The sequence below is a fragment of the Spea bombifrons genome, chromosome 1, assembly GCF_027358695.1.
Source record: "Spea bombifrons isolate aSpeBom1 chromosome 1, aSpeBom1.2.pri, whole genome shotgun sequence".
Classification (NCBI taxonomy): Eukaryota; Metazoa; Chordata; class Amphibia; order Anura; family Pelobatidae; genus Spea; species Spea bombifrons.
In genome coordinates this window covers 53368455-53391830 of record NC_071087.1, presented here as the reverse complement: position 1 = coordinate 53391830, position 23376 = coordinate 53368455, and the positions used below count along the sequence as shown (strand labels likewise).

The 23376-nt window shown below is 39.3% G+C and overlaps 1 protein-coding gene across 1 annotated transcript in view; it reads left to right on the top strand.

The window, feature by feature from the left end:
- MTHFD2L (methylenetetrahydrofolate dehydrogenase (NADP+ dependent) 2 like) overlaps positions 1–22908 on the top strand; it is a 37698-nt gene extending 14790 nt beyond the window's left edge. The window contains exons 4-8 of the mRNA XM_053461619.1: positions 6562–6714; positions 9091–9198; positions 11475–11567; positions 16555–16680; positions 22645–22908. Of these exons, the coding sequence (XP_053317594.1) occupies positions 6562–6714; positions 9091–9198; positions 11475–11567; positions 16555–16680; positions 22645–22757 (593 nt within the window). The 3' untranslated portion in view covers positions 22758–22908. The remainder of the gene's footprint in view (positions 1–6561; positions 6715–9090; positions 9199–11474; positions 11568–16554; positions 16681–22644) is intronic.
- Positions 22909–23376: the final 468 nt, after the last annotated feature.

The following is a 23376-nucleotide window of genomic DNA, read 5'->3' as shown; positions in this document are numbered from 1 at the left end:
ATGTGTGTGGATGGGTATGTGTGTGGATGGGTATGTGTGTGGATCGGTATATATGTGTGGATTAGTGTATACGTGTGGATTAGTGTATACGTGTGGATTAGTGTATGTGTGTGGATTAGTGTATACGTGTGGATTGGTGTATACGTGTGGATTGGTGTATACGTGTGGATTGGTGTATACGTGTGGATTGGTATACGTGTGGATTAGTGTATACGTGTGGATTGGTATACGTGTGGATTGGTATACGTGTTGATTGGCATACGTGTTGATTGGCATACGTGTGGATTGGTATGCATGTGGATTGGTATATGTGTGGATTGGTAAGTGTGTGAGAGTGATGGGTGTTATGCTGTACCATTTCCAATGTCTTTTTCATGATCTAATTATGCTCTAAAAGTACATCATAACTCCCATCACTCTATACTGTTCCATACAGTGGCAGAGCTGAAAGGCAGAGGCCTTGCACCCCCACTGCAGGACTCCTGAAAGGTAAGTGAACTTCAAAGAGGGAAAGGGTAGATAGTTAGATGGGGTAGATAGGGAGAAGGGAGTGAGACAGGGGAAAGGGGGTAGATAGGGAGAAGGGAGTGAGAAGGGTTAGATAGGGCAATCATACTCCTATCATGCCAAGTCTGCGAGTACATCCTGGAATCTGGGTATGCCTGGGCATGATAGGAATGTGATTGCTGTTAATTATATATATATATATATATATATATATATACATATATATATAATATTGTTATTTAATTGTTTTGTCCTATTTTGGTGTGTTACTTACTTTAAATAAAAGTGTTAGATTTTTTTATGGTGGGGGGGTCATATTCGGTTTTGGCCAGGTAAATGCTGCACTTTCGGTTTCAGTCCAGAATTTGTTTCTAAGCCAGACAATGAAGTGGTACGCCTACACCACATCAATGTTTGGCGTAGTATATAGTGATTGGGGTTTTGTTACAAGTTTTGTTACAAGTTTTTATTCCTTTCTTTTTTTGGGATGGGGGGGCGCCAGAGGAGTAGTCCGCACAGGGCGCCAGAACACCTAAGGCCGGCTTTGTACACAGTTTATATAACTGGGGAAAATTCTTGCCTGATTTAGAAACCACCCTATATTCTTATATGATTTTGACTTATTATACGTTGTCTAAGTTGTTATTTCCATTTTTTCCATCTAACCAAATCCCCACTCACAGGGGCGTAACTAGAAACCTCAGGGCCCCGGTGCGAGAATCTGTTAAGGGCCCCCCCCCACCCCTAACCCCAACCCATCTATCCCTTTCTCACTATCTCCTCTCTCCCTCCCCACTATCTTCCCTCTCCCTACCCCCCCTCTCACGATCTCCCCTCTCCCTCCCTACCCCCTTCTCATGGTCTACCCTCTCCCTCCCTACCCCCCTTCTCACGATCTACCCTCTCCCTCCCTACCCCCACTTCTCACGATCTACCCTCTCCCTCCCCACCCCCCTTCTCAAGATCTACCCTCTCCCTCCCCCCACTTCTCACGATCTACCCTCTCCCTCCCCTTCTTAAGATCTACCCTCTCCCTCCCTACCACCCCCTTCCCACGATCTACCCTCTCCCTCCCTACCACTCCCTCCCCCCTTCTCACGATCTACCCTCTCCCTCCCCCTTCTCACGATCTACCCACTCCCTCCCCCCCTTCTCACGATCTACCACTCCCTCCCTACCCCCCCTTTGTAGGTTACTTACCATCAACTCCTGTGTTGGGAGCGTGAGGCGTTTGTCTCGGGTGCCGGCGCTTCACTGCTGAGCGCCGGCATATGACGTCATATGCTGGCGTTTAGCGTGAAGTGCCGGTTCCCAACACTGCACGCTGGGCAGCGCGGCGGCGGCGACAGCAGCAGCGGCGGGGACAACCCAGAGGCATCTTGAGTTTCTGTCAGTCAGGGGGGCCCAAGAGTTGCCGAGCGGTCGTTTTCAGCAACCACTCGGCACCCCTTGGGCCCCCCCTGACTGGCAGAACTCCAGGGCCCGGTCGCAGTCGCGACCCCGGTAGTTCCGCCACTGCCCACTCACTAACCACTCATCAAACTAAATACACAATATAAACAAATAATTAAATATAGAAATATACCTCCTTAGTGAAACCAATGTCTTAACAGGCATGTCATGGGTCATTTAGGACCATCTTTTTACATACCTGGTATGTTACTGGTTGCAAAAGTAATACAATGCAAACATTATGACAACATTTTTCTTAGAGGGAGTACAGTATGTTCCCATGTTACACAAAAGCAACCTTCTGTCAATATATGTTACTAGAAGGTGATGACATAATGCACACAAAAAATGACATACAAAAGAAGGAAAGACTTTGTAAATGCTACCTCGTTTAATAATCAGACAAGACAAGAAAAATACTGCTTGAGAAACAGATCCTATCTTGTATGTAAAATTAAGTTTTTTATGTTTTGAAAACATTGAACATTGAAAGCTGATTGAAGCAAGGCCAGAATATACCACTTATAGGATTGCAAATATTTTGAATACGATTTTCAATGCATGCACTATATATGAAAAAAACAATAAAGGCCTTTCCGATTACAATAACACAATTTAGGGATACTTATAACAAGTAATTCCAGCTCCAGGTTTTAAGAAATGGTCTTATTACCACAGCAACCAGTGTGTTAGCCAAAATGACCAGGAACATTCTATTGGTTGCTATGGTGAAAAGACCACATTTAATACATTTTACTAGAATTGTACTTTACAACTAATATCTATAGATATCTAATTAGCAAGAATGGCAGTGTGACCCAGACATATCAAAAAAGACATATCTGCACCCTATTCTATAAAACATGCCAAATACTGACAGATTGCACAATTTTATTAATGTATTAAAGTAAAATTTAGAAATATTTACATTATAACAATGTCAGCTATTTTAATGGCTTAAAGAAAGTTGTATTTGTATTGGCATTGTATTGTAGGTATTTTGTTTCTTTTGAAGTCTTGAAATAACCTGTAGCTTGTTTAATAGTAGGTGTGTGTAACAGCAGTCAGTGACTCATCTCACTCCCATCTCTGATTCCCATCTGGCTGAGCCTCAGCTGGAGTCAGACCTTGATTTTCAGGGTTTGTCTTTATTTTGACAGATTAGTCTATTCAAACCAGATATGCAAAACCTCACACATAAACCTTGATGATGTCAGCACTGGATACGCATACAGTCTATGATTGGTATTGGTAACATTGTTTAAAAATGGCCTCTTGTTTATCAATATAATGTTAACATACATACATGCACTTTATCACTGGAGATTATCTAGAAGGAGAAGGAACTTAACCCCTTAAGGACAATGGGTGGTCCCTAAACCCATTGAAAACAATGCATTTTGAGCCTGTACATGTATGGGCTTTGTCATTAAGGGGTAAACCACCTCATCTGAGGTATTATTCACATGTGTACATTCTAGTGCTGTAGCATTATATTGTAATAATACACTGGGTCAACACAAACCGTCTTATATAGAAGCACCTCCATTTAACGTAGACACAAAGCCTGGGTAAAACTGTATGTTGTAATGACAGAAGAGGTCTGCTACTAACAACTAATTAGGAGTTAACCTGACCCTGGTTCATTAAATGTTATTTCATCTTGCATCCCTACTACTATGTGTCTTTACATATTTGGAGGTAAGTTCCTCATGCCTATTTCCTAGGCTCTCATACATTTTTTTTTTTATAATTTAGCCTACACATGAACAGAATAAAAAATATCGTCTGTCAGAACTGTTTTGCCAGGCTGTTATAATTATGATGCAAAATGTTCCTCTGTTGACCCAAAAGTAGTACACTGGAGTCAAAACTGGTAGGCTGACAGCAGAACCTGTACATTTTAAATTTTGCCATCTCTATTGGTGCATTCTGAGGACTTCTAATGACTACTCCTGGAGTGCTGCTCCAGGGCCCTACCTGCTCTTTATCTGCCACTGCTGATTTTTAATTTTATTTTAATTATAAAAAAAACCTTCACTCTTGATGTCTAGGTACATCTCTGAATCTGCCTACACATTCTCATCATTCCATTAAATTAACTCATGCGTGTTTTCTTTCTAAGAAAACGTCCATGCATGACTCCATTAATAGCTATAGCACTCGGTAGAGCATCAAATAAAATGGGGTGCACTGGAGACAGTATGTGCTACATTTGTTCCCCAATACCTCGAGGACACCTCATTATCCAATTTAAATTTCAATTTTAGCTTTGGGACCGACACCACCCCTCCATGTCTCACATTCAACGGTCTAGCTCTTACAGCCACCCTCCCAAACATGCTGGCAGCCCTGAATTGCTGCTGCCCTTTTAAAAGTATCTAACATCACTAAGGATTGAGGTGACTTGAAAATAACTATTAGAAGATAATTTGTTACAATTATTGAATCACTATTCACTAAACCAGGATGTCTAAGAGGAAGATCCCCAGACAGAATAGGATCCAGAGATAAAGTTGTGAGATTGGCAGATTATCATCTATATTATAATTGGGACTGTTAAAGCAATAGACTGCTCTGCCTTTATATTCATTCATATTTTATGGTCTTATCACAATGCTTATGGTCTTTTAAGCTTATCACAAAGAGAATGGCATAATTCATATGAGTATAGCTTTTTGGATGCTATTTATTATATCTGTATAGATGGAAATTGTCATTAACAAGTAACTCATAAACTCTGTGTAAACTATCTGAGGAAGAAGCAAGGCTGGGAGGGACACTAACACACACCCTGACACTTGCGCTACCACACACATATACCCTGACACACCAACACAACTAGACACTCAGCACTAACACATTCAGAAACTCATCACTTACATACATGTGCATGCAGACTAACATACACACCCAGACACCCACATTAACATACCCAGGTACTCACACTGACACTACTAGTCACACACATACTAAAATCACCAAAGACATATGTTCACACATTAATATACCCCCCCACACACACACACTCACAAACATACCCAGACACACATATAATAACATACCTAGACAAAGACACATGTACACTTAAATACCTAGGCACTCACACTAACATACCCAAAGACACATGCTCACAGAATAAAACCCAGACACGCATTAACATAGAGGCACCCACACATACGAACATACCTAGACAAGCTTTCACTAACATACCTAAAGACACATGTTTACACATTAACATACCCAGGTATATCCTGTATGCTAACATACCCAGCTACCCATTTTAACACACATAAAGACACAGGTTCACATTCTAACATATCAAGACACCCAGTCTAACATGCTCAGGGAGACACAGACTAACATACCCAGGCAGACACACATGCATACACTAACATACATACCCAAAACGACATGAACATACGTAACCAGACACACACTAAAATACCCAGGTAGACACACACACATACCAATCCACACTAACATGCATACCCTGGCAGGCACACACTAACATGCATACCCAGGGAGGCAGACAGTAACATGTATACCCAGGCATACACACACTAACACTCGATGCAACTCCCACTTCCCTCGCAGGGTCATCCCTGCCTCCTCCTGGACGTTAGGGAGATAGAGAGGTAAGTCCAGATGTCGAGACTTACCTCTTTTTTCCCTTACTCCTGGAGCATATGCCTCCACCTATCAGAAAAGTTTCACAATGCTATATAAAAAGCTTGTACATGATAATATTGCTTTAAACAAATGTTCCTCAAACGTTTTCCCATGACCCAGTATATTAATATGTCATATACTCACCACCCTATCTATGTGCCTTCAGGGGAGGGTGGGTGTTTTTTGTCAAACCCAGATAATTGACCCATTAATAAAACACATTTACGGTAATGATAGAAATTTGTTCAACAGGAGTTATAGTTATAGGGGCTGCCGTTCCAGGCAAGAATATAACACAGCTTGTGTCCCCAAAGCTAGTGTCCTGACCCCTAGCAGAAATTACATTGTTTTCCTTGGTCAAACTAGGTTTCCTGGAACACAAAGAACCAAGGGAGAGAGGTTTCAAGGGCATCTGCTCAGCAGATTTAAGTTCTCCAGTTGGCTATTTATTACAAACTCTATTTTAGCAAAATACTGTTATCAGTGTTAGCTAGTAAAATGACTATAAATGCTAAATATGTGAAGGTTTAAAACATCTTAAAACACATGTATGTGTCAACTACATCCTACATAATGGAGCATTTAAAATATAATCACATAATTTATGGATATGCCTTATTGCTTTGGTGTAATTTAGCAAGCACTAAAATACTAGAAATGTCCTTTCTGGAGCCATGAGAATAGAAAAGGTTTAACGAGAATAAATTATGGAAAAACTGCACTGTATGTTTACTTAAATAATAACTTAAACATATGTAAACAGAAAAATGGCAAAAAAACTGAGTTATAAAGTTATAACCAAGTATTTCTTGGAAAACTGTTTCTTGCCCTGCTAAAATTGTTGGCGCCATATATTAGAATATATGTGTATATATATATATATATATATATATATATATATATTTGAATAAATTCTCTCATCTGTTTTAGATCACATCAATGAGCGAGCAGTATGCAATGCTGTTGCACCAGAAAAAGATGTTGATGGTTTCCACATTGTAAATATTGGAAGACTTTGCCTGGACCAGAATTCCATCATCCCTGCCACTGCTGGGGCAGTCTGGGAAATTATTAAAAGAACAGGTAAGGAAAGGAAGATGTGTGCAGTTGACAGCTCTGTTTTACTTATGTTATAGATCGTAGGATGTATGGGTCTGTGCCTATGTATGTGATAGGGTATAAACATGCAAAAGGATAAAGACGATATGGATAAAGAGACACCTAGGAACTGAAGAGTTCTTCATCTTACCTTATCACAATTCATTCCTATGTTATCAGGAGAGGATCTGTGAGATATATATATATATATATATATATATATATATATATATATATATATATATATATTATACAAAACACTATAAAAACGTTACAGGACACCTGACCATTACACCAAGGCTTTTATGACATCTCATTCTAAATACCGTGTTTGCTCAATTATAAGACGACCCTGATTATAAGACGAACCCCCAAAATCTGAATATTAATTTGGAAAAAATAGAAAAAGCCTGAATATAAGACTACCCTATAGGAAAAGTTTTACCAGTAAATATTAATTCATGTAAACTATTTTTTCATATTTAATGAAAGCTATGATTGAGAAAAATATTTTTTTTGTTTTTATGTCCTTTTATTTGCCAACCTGCCCCCAAGTTATGCACATCTGCCCCCAGGCTTGCTACTCGCCCCAAGAATTGCCTTATACCCCCTATATGCCACTCTGCCTCCCTGATATGCCTTATACCCTCCTATATGTCGCTGTGCTCCATGATATGCCTTGTAACCCCCTGTAACATGTAAACACAACTGCAAAGATTTATTTAGTCTATGGAACTGTGAAGTATAGGATTTTGAAAATGTGACAGTTCTACTTTGATCCAATGTCATCAACATGTCATATTAGCAATATCTCACCCAAAGTTAAAATCAATATTTCACCCCCCCCCCCCTTCAAGAATAAATGTACTGTATGTACTTATTTCAGTTCTGGCTTCCACAAGCCATCAACATATGGATTGTAATAATGACATTCCCCTATGAAAATGACCAGGGCAACATTTTTGATCTGTGATCTTCTGCTCAGTCCTGCCAAATCACTTATTGACACAGTTTGATATGTTATTGGGTTTATCAGTGTACCAAATCGTTTTTTATAGGTGGATTAAATCAGGTGATCTTTAAAATGGTGGTATAAAATGTAAATGTTGTTAAAGTCCTAGCTCACATGTCTTTCTCTCCTGAGTTTCTTTGTTTGAGGGTCTTTTTAAGCAATTCAATATTTGCTTCTGCATTTGCTTTTCAAGTTAGTGCTTTTCTACCAAACATCTATGCACATATTCATATTTGACAATTCCATGCAATTGTTCATATGAGAAATACATATCGTATGTTTAAAGACCCATATGAACACATTATCCATAGACAATCTACCGTATTTGCCCGAGCAAATGCCCTGAAAAATATCCCTTGTCTTATAATCGGGGTCGTCTTATAATCAGACCTCAAATAGGTCTGACTATGAGACTAAGATCCAGATCTAAGACTTGGATCCTCCTGTGTTATGCCCCCCCCCAACTTACCGGTGCTTCTGAGTACCCGGTGCTTAGTCCGGGCAGCGTGTAGAGCTCTACGCGATTCGTGTAGACAACTTCCGCTCAAGCACCGGTAAGTTTGGAGGAGGGAGGGAGGGGGAGGGAGTGTTAAATGGGGGGGCATAAGGCATTTCTGGAGGCAGAGTGCTCTGTGAAATGCCTTTTAACCCCCTTAATGCCACTCTGCCTCCAGAAATGCCTTTTAACCGTCTATACGCCACTCCTGAAATGCCTTATACCTCCCTATATGATACTCTGCCCCATAATATGCCTTTTAACCCCCTAAATGCCAGAGTGGCATATAGGGGTTTAAGGCAATTCTGGAGGCAGAGTGGAACATAGGGGGTCAAAAGACATATCATGGGGCACAGTGGCATATAGAGGGTTAAAAGGCATATCATGGGGCACAGTGGCATTTAGAGGGTTAAAAGGCATATCATGGGGCACAGTGGCATATAGGGGTATAAGGCATTTCTGGGGCAGAGTGGCAAGCCTGGGGGCAGATGTGCATAACTGGGGGGCAGGTTGAAAAAAAGGAAATAAAAACAAAATATTTTTCTCAACCATAGCTTTTATTAACAAACAATTGTTCACATAGTTTACATGAATTAACATTTACTGGTAAAACCTTTTTTCCTATAGGGTCGTCTTATATTCTTTTTTCATTAATTATTATTCAGATTTTGGGCGGTCGTCTTATAATCAGGGTCGTCTTATAATCGAGCAAATACGGTACATCTTTTTGATACATGTCCAAAAAATTAATTGTTCTAAACTGTAAGTAAATATTTTTGTACATTGTAACAGATGGGTTTTTTTGCACTTGATTCACTGCACTAACAGATATTCTCAAATATCATCTTGCAAGGGATAGAAACATTTGGGAAAAATGTAGTAGTTGCCGGAAGATCTAAGAATGTGGGCATGCCAATATCAATGCTGCTGCACACGGACGGGAAACATGAGAGACCTGGAGGTAAGTTATATAGCATCGCATTCAATTTATTACTACATGACTTGGCAGAGTAAATGCAATTAATTAGCATACACCATGCCATAAACTAGTTAATGAATTACATAGACCACTTGCATTTTATGTGATTCTATGAGGGTTATGTGCAAAACTTAGTTCTGGTGCAAAGGTTGAAAAGTGTTTTCATCACCATAGCAAACAATTGTAACTACTTTTCAGACATTAAAATAAGATATTGCACAACTGTGAAATTTAATTACTGTAGTTTTTTTGGGTACTCGTAAATCTATATCACAATTGGCAGCATCATTATGATAGAAGATTGAAATGAATGGTTACAAAACAATAAGTTAGTGACAACATATAAATTTACTGTTCGCAGGTCCACTTTCTTGTAGACATAGACCTGTTCAATTAAATGAGCTTGAAATTCTTTTAATGCTCCCTTTCTTTCCTAATTGACTCACTTGAATATCTTCAATATTCCCAAATTCTCAATTTTTGCACTAATTATTATTGTTTTTGTATATTTGTATATTTTGTATATTTGTATTTGGTATATAGGTAGAGAATAGGTCATACAAGATTTATGTTCATATATTTATTCATTGGGGGAGCGCACAACCTAAAAAGCATAAAAGGCATGCACATTCAGATTTCCAGGTTGCTGCTAGAATAATTATGACCAATAAATACACGAAACAAAGCAAGAATTCAGAGCATACCAGCAAATAATATTCAAAAAACGCCCATCTAAGGCATTAATATTGGGGATTCCGTCACACTATGTGACATATATTTCTTAACGGTATTTTGTTTTTTTGTATACATTGTACAGCCAATACACTGTTTTTGCAGCATGCTCACACTGTTTGGTAGGCCTCATATTATACATTTGTATTATTTGAGCCTGAGACTAGCTTAGCGCACCGACTTTTTTTCCTTTCCATGTTTGCACATTTTTGAGGTTGTTGGCTCCTCATTAGTCTGGTTGCAGCTTGCTGTCCAGGGGTTAATAGGGAGGAGGTTTAATTGCACCTCCCCCAACACATTAATAAGGTTTTGGTAGCAGTATAAACTGCTTTGTGTGCCCACTATGTAGGAGGTGAGAGTAGGTTCTCACCCTATTGAGAGTGTGCCTTGACGTGGCGGGTGAGCTTAATTATGCTTTGGCCAATTCGTATAACCAAAACCTCTCATTTATATTATGTTTATATATTTGTTGCCAACTTTATTAGGGTTTTTTTTATTTCTTAACCCTCCACTGCACCGAGGTACCCCAAGTTTGGTGAATGCATTCTATTTTTTCATGACCATATTGCTAACCAATGAGCTGAGTCAGTGGCACTGCACTGCCTTTTAACCCAAATGAAACTCTCAAGCAGCATTACCAGGGGCGTAACTAGAAGCCTCAGGGCCCCGGTGCGAGAATCTGTTAAGGGCACCCCCCCAAAAAAAACATGATTTTTTCCCCTCACACTATCTACCCCCTTCTCACACTATCTACCCCCCCTTGTCACACTATCTACCCCTGTCCCCCTCTCACACTATCTACCCCTCTTCCTACCCCCTCCCTTCTCACTATCTACACTCTCCCTACCTCCCTCCCTTCTCACTATCTACCCTCTCCCTACCCCCCTCCCTTCTCACTATCTAGCCTCTCCCTACTCCCCTTTGTAGGTCACTTACCGTGCAGTCCTGTGGTGAGAGCGCGAGGCCTCTGTCCCGCTGCTCTGGCGCGGTGTGCGCGGCTTCACTGCTGAGCGCCGGTATATGATGTCATACAGACAGACGCCTCACGCTCCCAACACTGCAGTTGGGGTGGCGGCAGGGAGCAGAGGAGGCAGAAGGACGCCGAGCGGTTGCTGAAAACTACCGCTCTGCACCTCTTGGCCCCCCCCTGACTGGCAGAACTCCAGGGCCCGGTCGCAGTCGCGACCCTGGATGTTCCGCCACTGGTTGATGCTATTTACCAGTTTCAGTAGCTAGAGGGAGGTGGAATTACAAGCGGTTGGATAGCACAGCTACGGCAAGCCCATCCAATAATGATGTTACATTAAGAATTAGATAAAGTGAAGCATAATGAAGTTAGGCATTCAGAGGACAGTGTAAGTGTTGCACATTACTATTCTGTTCAGCAATTATATTCTATACTCTTTCCTGCATATGGCTTTTTTAATTGTGCAAGTCCTGTACTAGAAAATTATGCTTGGCATGTGGGAAGACGTGACCAGAAAAAGTACTTTATGTATATAATTTATGTGTTTTTTCATCTTCAGGTGATGCTACAGTGACAATTACTCATAGGTATACCCCAAAAGACCTTCTGAAGAGACACACACAGCTAGCAGATATTGTAATCGTAGCTGCAGGTAAGAATTTCCAGTGGAAAAATAAAGTTTAACCCCTTAATGACAATTGCCGTTTCTGGCACGGCACGGAAAAACAAGTCGTTTACGACAAATGACGTGCCAGAACCGGCACGTCTTTAAACGGGTGCAGAAAGCGATCTACGTTCGCTTTCTGCACCCAAACGGCATTGCTGTAATGCCTCGACGTCGAGGCATTCAGCAACGACACGATCGGCACCAGGTGCCGTGTCTGGCCCCTCCCCGGGGCGTCAACAACCGCCATACATTGTATGCCGGCGGACGCCCGTTTTAAAAGCGTTTAGGAGGCGATCAACAATCACCTCCTAAACTTAAATGGTGTCGCTGGAATGCCTCGATCAGGAGACATCCAGCGACACCAAACACTTACATTTGGATGGACTGTGACCGCTCCGGAGATCTTCGCCATCAGCAAGATGGCGGCGGCCCGAGAAAAAAAATAATAAAGATGAAAAAGTTCGCTAGATGGTCTCCAGACCCTCTAGAGAACTCTGGCTCCACTAGCAGGTTGAATACAGGTACTGCATTCAACCATGCAAGTCAATGGAGCCCAGCTTTCTAATCACAGTGTGATTAGTAAAAATAAATTAAAAAATAAAATAAAATTAATAATAATTAGAAAAAAAATAGTAAAAAAAACCTGTAAAATGTAAAAATTATTTCCCACTGATGTCACTATCAGGGGAACCTTCAAGTTGAAAAAAAAATTTTAAAACATTTTTTTAAAAAGGCAAAAAAACATAAAATATATATATAAAAAATATATTTTTGTGAGCAAGTCCTAAAATTAGCACATTAGCTTAAAACAATTCTCGCATGGAAAGAGTTAAAATACTGGCATATTAAATGCCCATGGGGTGTCTACTTTTAAAAAATGTATGATTTAATGGGAAATAAATTGAATTGGCCAGGTTCAACAATGTCCCAATTAACACGGGGGGGAAGGATGGCCACACATCTAATTTCCAATTAGAAAAATGCACACGTACCAAATGTGGCCTTTTAGTTCCCCTCAAAAATGACAAACCCATGCTTTGAACTTTGAAAAAATTCTGGTGGTAAAATGTGTGCATGCAAAGAGTTAAAATACCAGCATTTGAAATACTCTGGTGTGTCTAGTTTTCAAAAATATATGGTTTTGTTGGGCACACTGAAATGGCCCAGCTCAAAGATGTACCAAATAGGGCATGGGCAGTGGATCCCCAAATGCCAAAGTTCAACATTGAAAAATGCGCATGTCCCAAATGTGGCCCTTTTGCCCCAAAACAGCCATGCAAAATCATTCATGTGAGGTATCGCTGTACTCAGGAGATGTTGCCAAACACATATTGGGGTGTTTTGTGATAGTGACATATACGAGAACCTTTTTATTCATACCTGAAGTAAAATGTGTGTGACAAAACAAATGCAAAAAAAATTACTACCATAAAGTTTGACAAAGGCTGATGGTAGAATTAGTGCTTGGAAAGGGTTGAAAAATACTAGCATCTGGAATACCCTGGGCTGTCTAGTTTTCAAAAATATATGACTTGATGGGGCAAATTTCATTGGCTGGCTTCAAATATACCCGAAATGGCACATGGGGGGAAGAATTACCAGATTTGGAAAAAATGGCTTTGAAATAGCAAAACGCTGCCTGTACTTATTGCCCCATAATGTGTAGAAAAAAAAGCAAAAAAACATAAAAACATTGGGTATTTCTAAACTCAGGACAAATAGAAGAATCTATTTAGCAGTTTTTTTCATTACCTTTTATAGATGAGTAAAAGATTTTTCAACTAAAAGTTAGAAAGTCATTTTTTTTTTCTAAATTTTTCACCATACTTTTTTTAATAGTAAATAATATGATACAATCAAAACAGTCATCTAAAGAAAGCCCTTCTTGTCCTGAAAAAAAAACAATTTATAATGTGTGTGGGTTCAGTAAACGGGAAAGAAGAAAATTACAGCTAAACACGAGCAGCGCAGGAATGTTAAAACGGCCATTGTCACGAAGGGTACAAAAAGTAAAATCAGCCTTTGTCACGAAGGGTTTAATGAAAGGAGGAGAAATAGAATTCAAATTTCAGATTTCTCCTTGTAGTAGTTTTGTTTAACAATACAGAGCCATTACAGAGCCTGTTTTTTAATGTGTAACACTTTTGGCAGACAGTAATCAATCAGAGGAAAATTATCATTGCTTGTATTTTCTAACAACAAAACCAATAACAACCTGCAAGTTGTTGCTTGTGACTTTATATTATATATATATATATTTTTTGCATCCTTCATTTTAGTAAAATAGCACATTCTTGCAAGTCTCTCCCTCAGTGACCAGTAGGTCCCTTACATTGCTCACTTGATATTGCATGCCATGAAGAAGCATAACATCCCAGAGCTCAACAGTATGAGAGCCCTGCTGCAACTCAGTAGTGTGCCCTGACCCAAAGTTTGAGGAAGCCTGTTCTATCGTATTAGTGATCTGTGCATGGAAATTACAGTATAACATCTATTTTGTCTTCACCCCATCCAAAGATGGCTCTACCATTTGAGGAGATTGAGCAACTGTGTAGGATTTACAGTGATCTGTGTAGAGCCAGAATGAAATAACTAAGAGTTTCATGTGTCGCTGCCCTAAGTTAGATACAGAAACTGATAGGTTTCTAAAAAAAACAGAAATTAAGTTAGGATGGTTAGTCTGTACTAGTTTATGCGCAGTTAGCTGTTGACAGAATAGATGGCGGTGACAAGGAGCTAAATTAGCAGATAACACCTGTATCAGCCACAGTTCTACAAACTGTAAGATTATGTTATTGCTAGGACCTTACAACATAGTTTTGTTTTACTACAACATAAGGTACTGAAAAGAACAGAGAAGGCTGTGGCAGGTAGCTCAGATTCAGCTATAAGGTTTTAAGTTGGTGGATTTCAGGAGAAGATATAGAAGGTCTAGCAGATCAATGATGTAAAGTGAGTATCTTAGTCCCAGAACTGGGAAGTAGGAACTCAACAAGTCGTCTTAAGTTGTGGTAGTATTTACTAGTCTTTGTGATGTATATTGCATGCATAAACCTTGCAAAGACTAGAGTGACCACTGTATATTTATATATATGATGACAATGAAAAACATGACTTTGAAAGTCAAAGATAGCCAAGTTTTTAAGCAATCAGAAAGATCAGGAAAGCATATAGCCTTGCTGAAAGAAAGGTAAGAAAGGCAGTGAACACAGCTGCACAACAGGCAGAAATAAAGGTTATAGAACTCCTAATTGTGCATGAAAATGTCTAAGAAAACAATCCAGATAAGTAAGACACACAGAGGCCAAGGCGATATTTTGAGAATGTTCTCGAGGCAATTAAAATAGGACAACATAATCTGTATCAGATGATTAGGGTTCACATGCACCAAGTCCAAGAGCAGATGCTTTCCTATACAGCACTTGCAGGGAAACACACAGTTGTAGCTATAATGGTGACAGTCACCTCACCAACTATGCAGATGAGCTCATCCTACAGGGTTTGTTTGCATTCTGGTCATTTCTATGTAAACACAATATTACATACAAACAATATTTCCTAGTGACTGTTTAAAAATTCCACCAGACTGTGTAAGTACTGCAGACTGTGTAGGTAAGATACTGCAGGCATATATGTCATAAATGTTATGGCTTAAATAGAAAATAAATATGCTAATAAGACTAACACTTATATTCATTTCTTTTTGGCACAGAACAGCCCCAGCTGTGTAATATCAAACTTAATCTTCATGTGCTTCAATGTTCTTGTCCAGTAGGTAGGGCACTTATTTGAATTAGTTTACTGGAAGAAGGTGTGGGTCTTAAAGTTCTTTAAATACTGTTGGAAAGTATATTCCCAGGATCTGCCCAACCTGCAAGTCTTGATATATGGGTTGTGTAGCGAAACCAAATATGCTTTTTCATTTTCCGTCAGTTTGTGCCAAGGACAGTAGGAACGCTAGCTCAATTCCTATGTATCAGTAAAACACACCAATTATTCTTTGATATTGCATCATACCCTTGTGATATTTTATTTGTTAGAATCTCTCCTGGCACTTTATTGATAGGTTCATGTGCCCAGAGACACAATTAAAAAGCAATGAAGTCATTTTCTTAATGAGTACACAGTTGGAAGCCAATATGTGTTTGTATATACTAATTCAATAATTTTGCAGGGATAGAAAGTGATATGTAGAGGGTGAATGGGAGCCAGACAGAAACTTTTAGATGTCTCTGTTAATTTATAGAACCCAGGGAATATGAGATAGCTAATGTTATTGTGAAGTGATTGATAGGCTCAAAATAACCAAAGGACAGTGAGTATCATTTATGAAAGACGCCAATAGCTTGAGATGATGAGATGATATACTTCTGGGGGTAAAGACAAAGCCAGGGCCCATAGTCAATAGGGAGGAGGCTGGCTGTCAGGCCTCTCCAGCGGCCCCAGTGATGGAGGGTTCCATCACAAATACTGACTGTATTCAGTGGAAAAATTCACTACAGATTAGTAGCCCAAAGGGATTCCATACTGTTATGGCCCAGAGAACGATGCCTTTTAAGTGTCAAGTTTTGCTCCTTGGTTCTGGGACCTCATGGCCTTTAGAATATCATATATATATATATATGATATATATATACAGCAAATACAGTTGATACACTCCGGGGATACATAACTGTATCATTTAGTAGCCAGACAGTACATGATTTAGGAGCCATCTATGATTTTTTTAAGGTGTGTTGATAGAGATCAATATAGGTTAATATAAAAAGTAGAAAAAAATTATTCTTACCTTCAAGGCAAATATTATAACAAACACAAATACAAAACGAAACTGATAAAAGAAAAAAAAATACAACTATTGCCAAAGTAGCATTGGTGACATGTATGCACAACCTGCCAGCCAGATAATTCGCACCAGTAGCTTGAAAAATTTGTTATGCTATGGTAACTTTTTTTTAAATTATTATTACAGGTATTCCAAAATTAATCACAGCTGACATGATTAAAGAAGGTGCTGCTATAATTGATGTGGGGATTAATCATATAGATGATCCAATTACAGGAAGACCAATGTTAGTTGGTGACGTGGATTTTGAAGGTAACTAATCCAGGACATACAATTTAATTTTGAAAACTGTTGCCCACAAAGTATAACACTTGGCAAGAACAGCAATATTTATTTTAATGTGTTTTTTTGTAACTTGGATGTTACACAAGGAAATCCCATGCACACTGTTTTTAATAAGGCAACAGAATACTTTTACTGAACAATATGCGTACATAGAAGCAGAGACACGGAAATGATGAGGGAAAAAGCCATAGGTTTCAAACAAAAATTCGGACCTTCCTCTTTTGTTTAGTTTTTTTGTTTATTCCGGACATTCACATTAACAAATTTAACAAATTCATAATTATACATTCTAGTCTAATGTGTGTTTGTGTATGTATGTGTATATATATATATATATATATATATATATATATATATATATATATATATATATATATATATATATATATATATAAAGCTACATCCCTGCTCTGTGTTCGTAACATTGACATCACAGCCTCATAGACATTGAGATGTGATTGGTGTAGTGATGGATCTATGGGTGCGATGAGGCAGGTGCGGCAGGTGCATTCAGACACCTCTGTAACCGAGTATCAACTAGTATGAATTCTTCAAAAAGGGACAGTCCGAATTGTGTGTAAGCTGCTCTGAGATCCAGATCAAGGTACGAGTGAATGTGTTAATGTACAGTGTTAGCGTGAGTGTATTAGTGTATGGACTAAGAATGTCTGAGCCACTTGGCCCTACTTGCTACAGGCCACAATGTGCTAGTCATATGCCACCCTGTGTTATTTATATAGGCAGGCTCATTATCATTGCCTTGCCCACCAATGGAGAAATTGTTCACAAGACTTCCTTGGCTTGAGATCTCCTTGCAACCCTCCCTGGCATCTATATGCTCTCTACAGGCAAGCCCCCCAAATAAACATGTACAACAGCCATCCCTACATAAGGCTCTCTACCGCTGGTCCTCCAGTCACTAATGCTCTTTGAGGGGAGGCGCTTCTACCGCTGAGACAGAAGAAGGAAAGAACAGACATGGAACCACTCCTGCGCGCCTGTCTCTCTTCGTGCTGCGTCACAATTGTGTAGAAAGACCCTTCCGAGCTGGACCGGAGGTGGTTGCCTCTGAGAGACGGGCCAACTCACATGTTGCGACTGCTGCAACTCCTGTGGTTACGCCACTGCTTCAACAACTCTTAAGGTTAGCGTATCGCTGTACAATGGCTAGACAGAACATAACAAGTAGTATATAACATAACACTTTGACTTACAGAACAACAGGTGAGGAGGAAGTTTACATTCTATAGGGGTGTATTGTTTGACTTGGGGCTCTAGAGGCAGAAGCAAGCTTCCTTTGCTTTCACACATTTTTGGAAAGCTGATCTCTTCATAGTCATGTTTGATTTTAAAATACATGGCTGTGCCACATCGATATCCTAGACTATTTAATCTAGTTGGGAGCATTAGATATCTGTGTCTTCCTGTGACTTTCATATACTATTAACTCCTTTGTATAGCATATGCTCATTGATTTTAATTACAATACTGCAGTTTTTGTTGATGTCACAGATATAGGGCTGCAAAGACAATTTTGCTGTGATTCCTTTATGATTTTATATATTTATAGTGTTTTTGTTATGTAAATCTACCAAGATAAGAGCATGATATTATTACCCTATCATGTCACTGGCGTTCTGAGACCCGCCCTCGGACCTTGGGACTCCAAGCTATCCATCTGTACCCCGGGATTGCCCCCATTCCCCCAGGAACACCCGAAACCAGTGACTTTGTGTTATGTGAGTATTGCTGGCTGTAGTGGCCTGACTGCGGCTCCAGGGTGTCTGAGTGTTGTTTGCTAATAGGATCATGCTCTTATCAAGATTACTGCGTGTATTTACGTCAGTGTGTTTTCAATAAACCTCAGGCCCGTTTCACCAGTTGTGTCTTGTGCTTGGGGTAATGTGCAAAGAGCTCTATTCGTTTAACCCTTCGTATGCCTGATCTCTGGTTCCTATCCTGGGCTTAAGGAGCAGCTTCTAACGGTGTTTCAGTCACAATTCCCATATTTTAAAAAATCATTTATGACTAATTACTGGTTCACAGGGCAAGCTAATGTGCAGCACATAGTTTCTCTGATCTTAACATGCCCTTCTAGGACTATTTTGTAATTATGCAACAGGCTCATATCCTGTATTACACGTGTGAGCCTATAAGTATTTTGTTGCCAGGGACTTTTACATGCATTTATCTATTAGCAGAAATACGAAGAATAAACAGGTTCCATTATGTTATGTCTCTGTAAACCTCATCCTATGTTTCTCTTTCTTTGTTGTATATTACCAAAAGGTGAGATGTTTGTGAGATATTAATTTAGGCATGTTACCTCTGCTATAAAATTAAACTCTCTTACAGAGGTATCAAAAAAAAAAAAAAATATATATATATATATATAGCGATCAGCCATAACATTATGACCACTGACAGGTGACGTAAATAACACTGATAATCTTGTTTTCATGGCACCTGTCAGCAGATGGGATACATTAGGCAGCAAGTGAATATTTTTTCCTCAAAGTTGATGTGTTAGAAGCAGAAAAAATGGGCAAGTATAAGTATCTGAGCGACCTTGACACAGGCAAAATTGTGATGGCTAGCCACAGGGTCATGGTTCGCCAAGGCTCATTGATGCACATGGGGGGTGAAGGTTGGCCCGTGTGGTCAAATCCAAAATGGTAATGCTGGTTCTGAGAGAAGGGTGTCAGAGCACACAGTTCATTGCAGTTTGTTGCATATGTGGATGTGTAGCTGTAGAGCAGCCAGGGTGCCAATGCTGACTCCTGTCCACTGCCGAAAGCACCTACAATGGGCACACAAGCATAAGAACTGGACCACGGAGCACTGGAAGAGGGTGTCCTGGTCTGATGAATCATGTTTTATTTAAAATCACGTGGATGGCCGAGTGCGTGCGTGTTGCTTACCTGGAAAACACATGGCACCAGGATGCATCCATGGAGGCCAAAAAGCCCTGACCCGTCAAGACATAGACTCCACTAGACCTCTGACGGTGTGCTGTGGTATCTGGCACCAAGATGTTAGCAGCAGATCCTTTAAATCCTGTAAATTGCGAGGTGGGGCCTCCATGGATGCATCCTGGTTCCAAGGTATGTACTCCTCGAGACCAAAATCTCAATTTTGGTGTCGAGGAGTATGCCCTCCAAATGGTTCCCCGTCAAGGCCAGGTTCAGGAATGGAGAGATACGGAATGTCAGGAATCATGCCAAAAGTCAGTACAGACAGCAATCAGGCAACAACAGGAACTAGCCTAGGTCAGGATTGAAAAAGTCAGAACTGTCATTACTGCAAGCCAGGTCACACTAGGCACTCTAACATGATCGCTTCCTATAGCCATAGTCCAGCAGGAAGCACTACCACAGATGTAGCAGCTAACTGAAGTCCTTCTGTAGTTAGTCTGCAATTTGCAGGATGTACACACAAAAGACTGTTGATACAAACTCAGGAAACCCCAATTCCAAGGGTGTCACAGCCATTTTAGCTGGACTAAGGCAAAAACACAGCCTGGAACAGGGTCCTTACAGAATACTTTAATATACATTCTTCCAAAATGAGAAAAAAAGCCATGCTGCAAAACCTTCTTCCTCCATAATCTGACATTTCTTGGCACTGATTGTCTGCATGAAGTGGTTAATTTTTGGTATGAATCAATGGGAGAACTTTATACATGTGCACAGACCCCTGCACACAGCTTTCATCAGAGCTGGAGCTGACTGGATGTTAGTAGATCATGTGCAGGTAGATTTGTTCAGCCAAATGTCTTTCCTGAAGGACATTTAGCTCAAGGGTAGGGAGTAGGGCAAATGATATTGGATGAAAATTTAAAGGAACCATGCAGCTAACATATCCATTAAAGTGCATACGATAACCGTGTGTCTTAAAGTGTCACTTTAAGACCAGTGTTTCGAATTTTCTCCCTCGCACAGGTACTCACTTGATCTCAGCCAAAAGGCAAAGACGTGAGGGAGAAAACTTGGGAAATGATTTGAGATACAGTGTGATAATATTTGGCACCAAAACTGCAATGACTCATTATTTTCATGGATTTGCTATTTTTTTTACATGTTCAAACTACTTGAACAGGATGCTTTAGTTTTTAGGGTTTTTTTATGTCTCCTCCCTACATTTTACTTATATTAGTAATGCCAGTTCCTTAACAGTAAAAAAATGAAAAGGGAAGCCCCGAGCTGCTATTTAGCATGTTAAGCAATTCTTCATGTAAACCTTATATACGTAATTAGGATTATATCCACATATTATTAAACTGACCAAGATTGAGTATTATATCTTCTAGCACTACTACATGTAATATATATATTTCTAGGGGAGATCATTTTCTTTAGTTTTTAGTGGACCAAAGCATTCATAAACAAAGATTTTATCAAATGTTGGACGCCCCTGTCTTAGACGGTACAATTCTCTTTTGATACACATGCCTAGATATTTTTTTATGTTTTCAATGATCAGTTAACTAAATTCTACTAATGAAATCCTTCTGATATGTGCACGATGTGAGGTTGATCATTATTTTTGCTAATTGTCAGGCTTATAACACCACAGGTTAAGTGAAAGAGCCCAGTCTGTCCCGAGCAGAAGTCAATGTGACTCACACTGGACAAACACTAGGGAAACATTTCAGGTCTTTTTAAGCTAATGACCAAAGTGGGGTTGAGTAAATATCTCATTTTAATTTTGAAAATAGATATTATTATTCATATGTGAATAAAACATACAGTGAGGGAAATGCTGCAAAAAGTATTAAAGTGCTCATTGGAATTGAAGTGCTCCCAATGGGTGGTGTGTGTATATAAAACCTTTTCAGAGAAGCACACAATCTATATGCCTAATACCACAAACCTACATCTGGAAAGAAACCACCTTTGATATCTGCATGCAACTAGCTTCTCCACAACCCCCTACTACATTCACATCACTTTTACGCATGCAGTCTCATTCCCCCCTCAACCTTCCTAATATATTGTAAATTCGCAAGTGCAGAGCCCTCTTCAGCTTATGTGCCAGTATTGTCTATAATTGTCAGTTTTCACTTTCCCATTATTGTAATAGTGCTACAGAATCTCTATTAATAAAATGTAATCATGTAATGTATAAATATCTACAACTACTGGTGCCCAGTATTTATTATAATCAAATGGTACAGAAGCAAATTTCTTGAATATGACATTATTTCCCAGAAAGTCACCAGAATCAGGAATCTGCACTCACTCCCCACAGGAACTCAGGTGCTTAGCTGGGCCAGCTCCCCAGTAAATCAAAATAGAAAAAGGCTCCAGGCACTCATGGGTTCCATCAGGCAGATTTATTGGAAGAGATGAACAACAACGTTTCGACCTCACGATGAGGTCTTTATCAAGTTCAACTTGATAAAGACCTCATCGTGAGGTTGAAACGTTGTTGTTCATCTCTTCCAATAAATCTGCCTGATGGAACCCATGAGTGCCTGGAGCCTTTTTCTATTATTATTTCCCAGAAGACCTCAACCCCAGCACCTTTGGGATGAACTGGAACGGAGATTGCGAGCCAGGCCTTCTCGTTCAGCACCACTGCCTGTCCTCACAAATGCTCTAATGAACGGGTGAATGGGCAAAAGATTCCCACAGAAACACTCCAGAACCTGATGAAAACCTTCCCAGAAGAGTGGAAGCTGTTATAGCTGTAAAAGGGGAATTAACTTCATATTAATATCTATGTATTTAGAATGCAATGTCATAAAAGTAGTGTGGCAGTACTAGGTTATTTTACATTTACTTAAAAAATTATGCTTTGATTATCAGTGTGCGCAACATTTACCACAGAAGTTAAATCCTTTCATTTCATTGAAGCATGTATTTTATTACTGACAGCAAATAACTTTGGTTTTGTAACAAGCTGTTGTGTTTTTTTCGCTCTTTTTAGGGGTAAAGGAAAAGGCGGGTTTTATCACACCCGTCCCAGGAGGTGTAGGACCAATGACAGTTGCCATGCTTTTGAAGAACACCCTGATGGCAGCTAAAAAGCTTATTTACTAGAATGGATAACAAATTCCCCATCTACAGTAGCACATTTTATGCAAACAACCACATTTAAAAAAATAATTTATTCTATAGCAGTGGTTCTCTGTTTAAATCAGTAAGCATGCAATTGTTGTATCCGTATAATTTATTAACATTTATTTCATTTTCAGTTTTTTTTCTGAGTATTTATTTGTATAGAACATATTTTCAACATTTTAGAAATCTGTTTTTTTTATATATATATAAAATGTATGCAGGATAAGTTGTAAATAGGGTGATGCAACTGTGATGCAAAATAATTATTATGCAAAACAACACTTCCGCTGCTTGTAATTCAAAAGCTTTAGCTTTACGTTTTTCAGTATATTAAAGCAAAATGAACACGTTTTGTAGAAAAAATACTTAACCTTGGTATAGTTGTTCAAAACAGAAAATGTTACTCGTATACTGTATTTATTTTTAAAAAAATGACTTATCGCAATGACCTTTTGCATATAATACAAAATGATTCAAGTAGGATTTAGTGTCTCTTTACCAAAAAATAAAGATAATTCGAATGAATACCTTGTACTGACTGGTGTCATTATCTTTGATCAAGCTTTCATGCAAAACACATCCAAACAGAGCACATTTC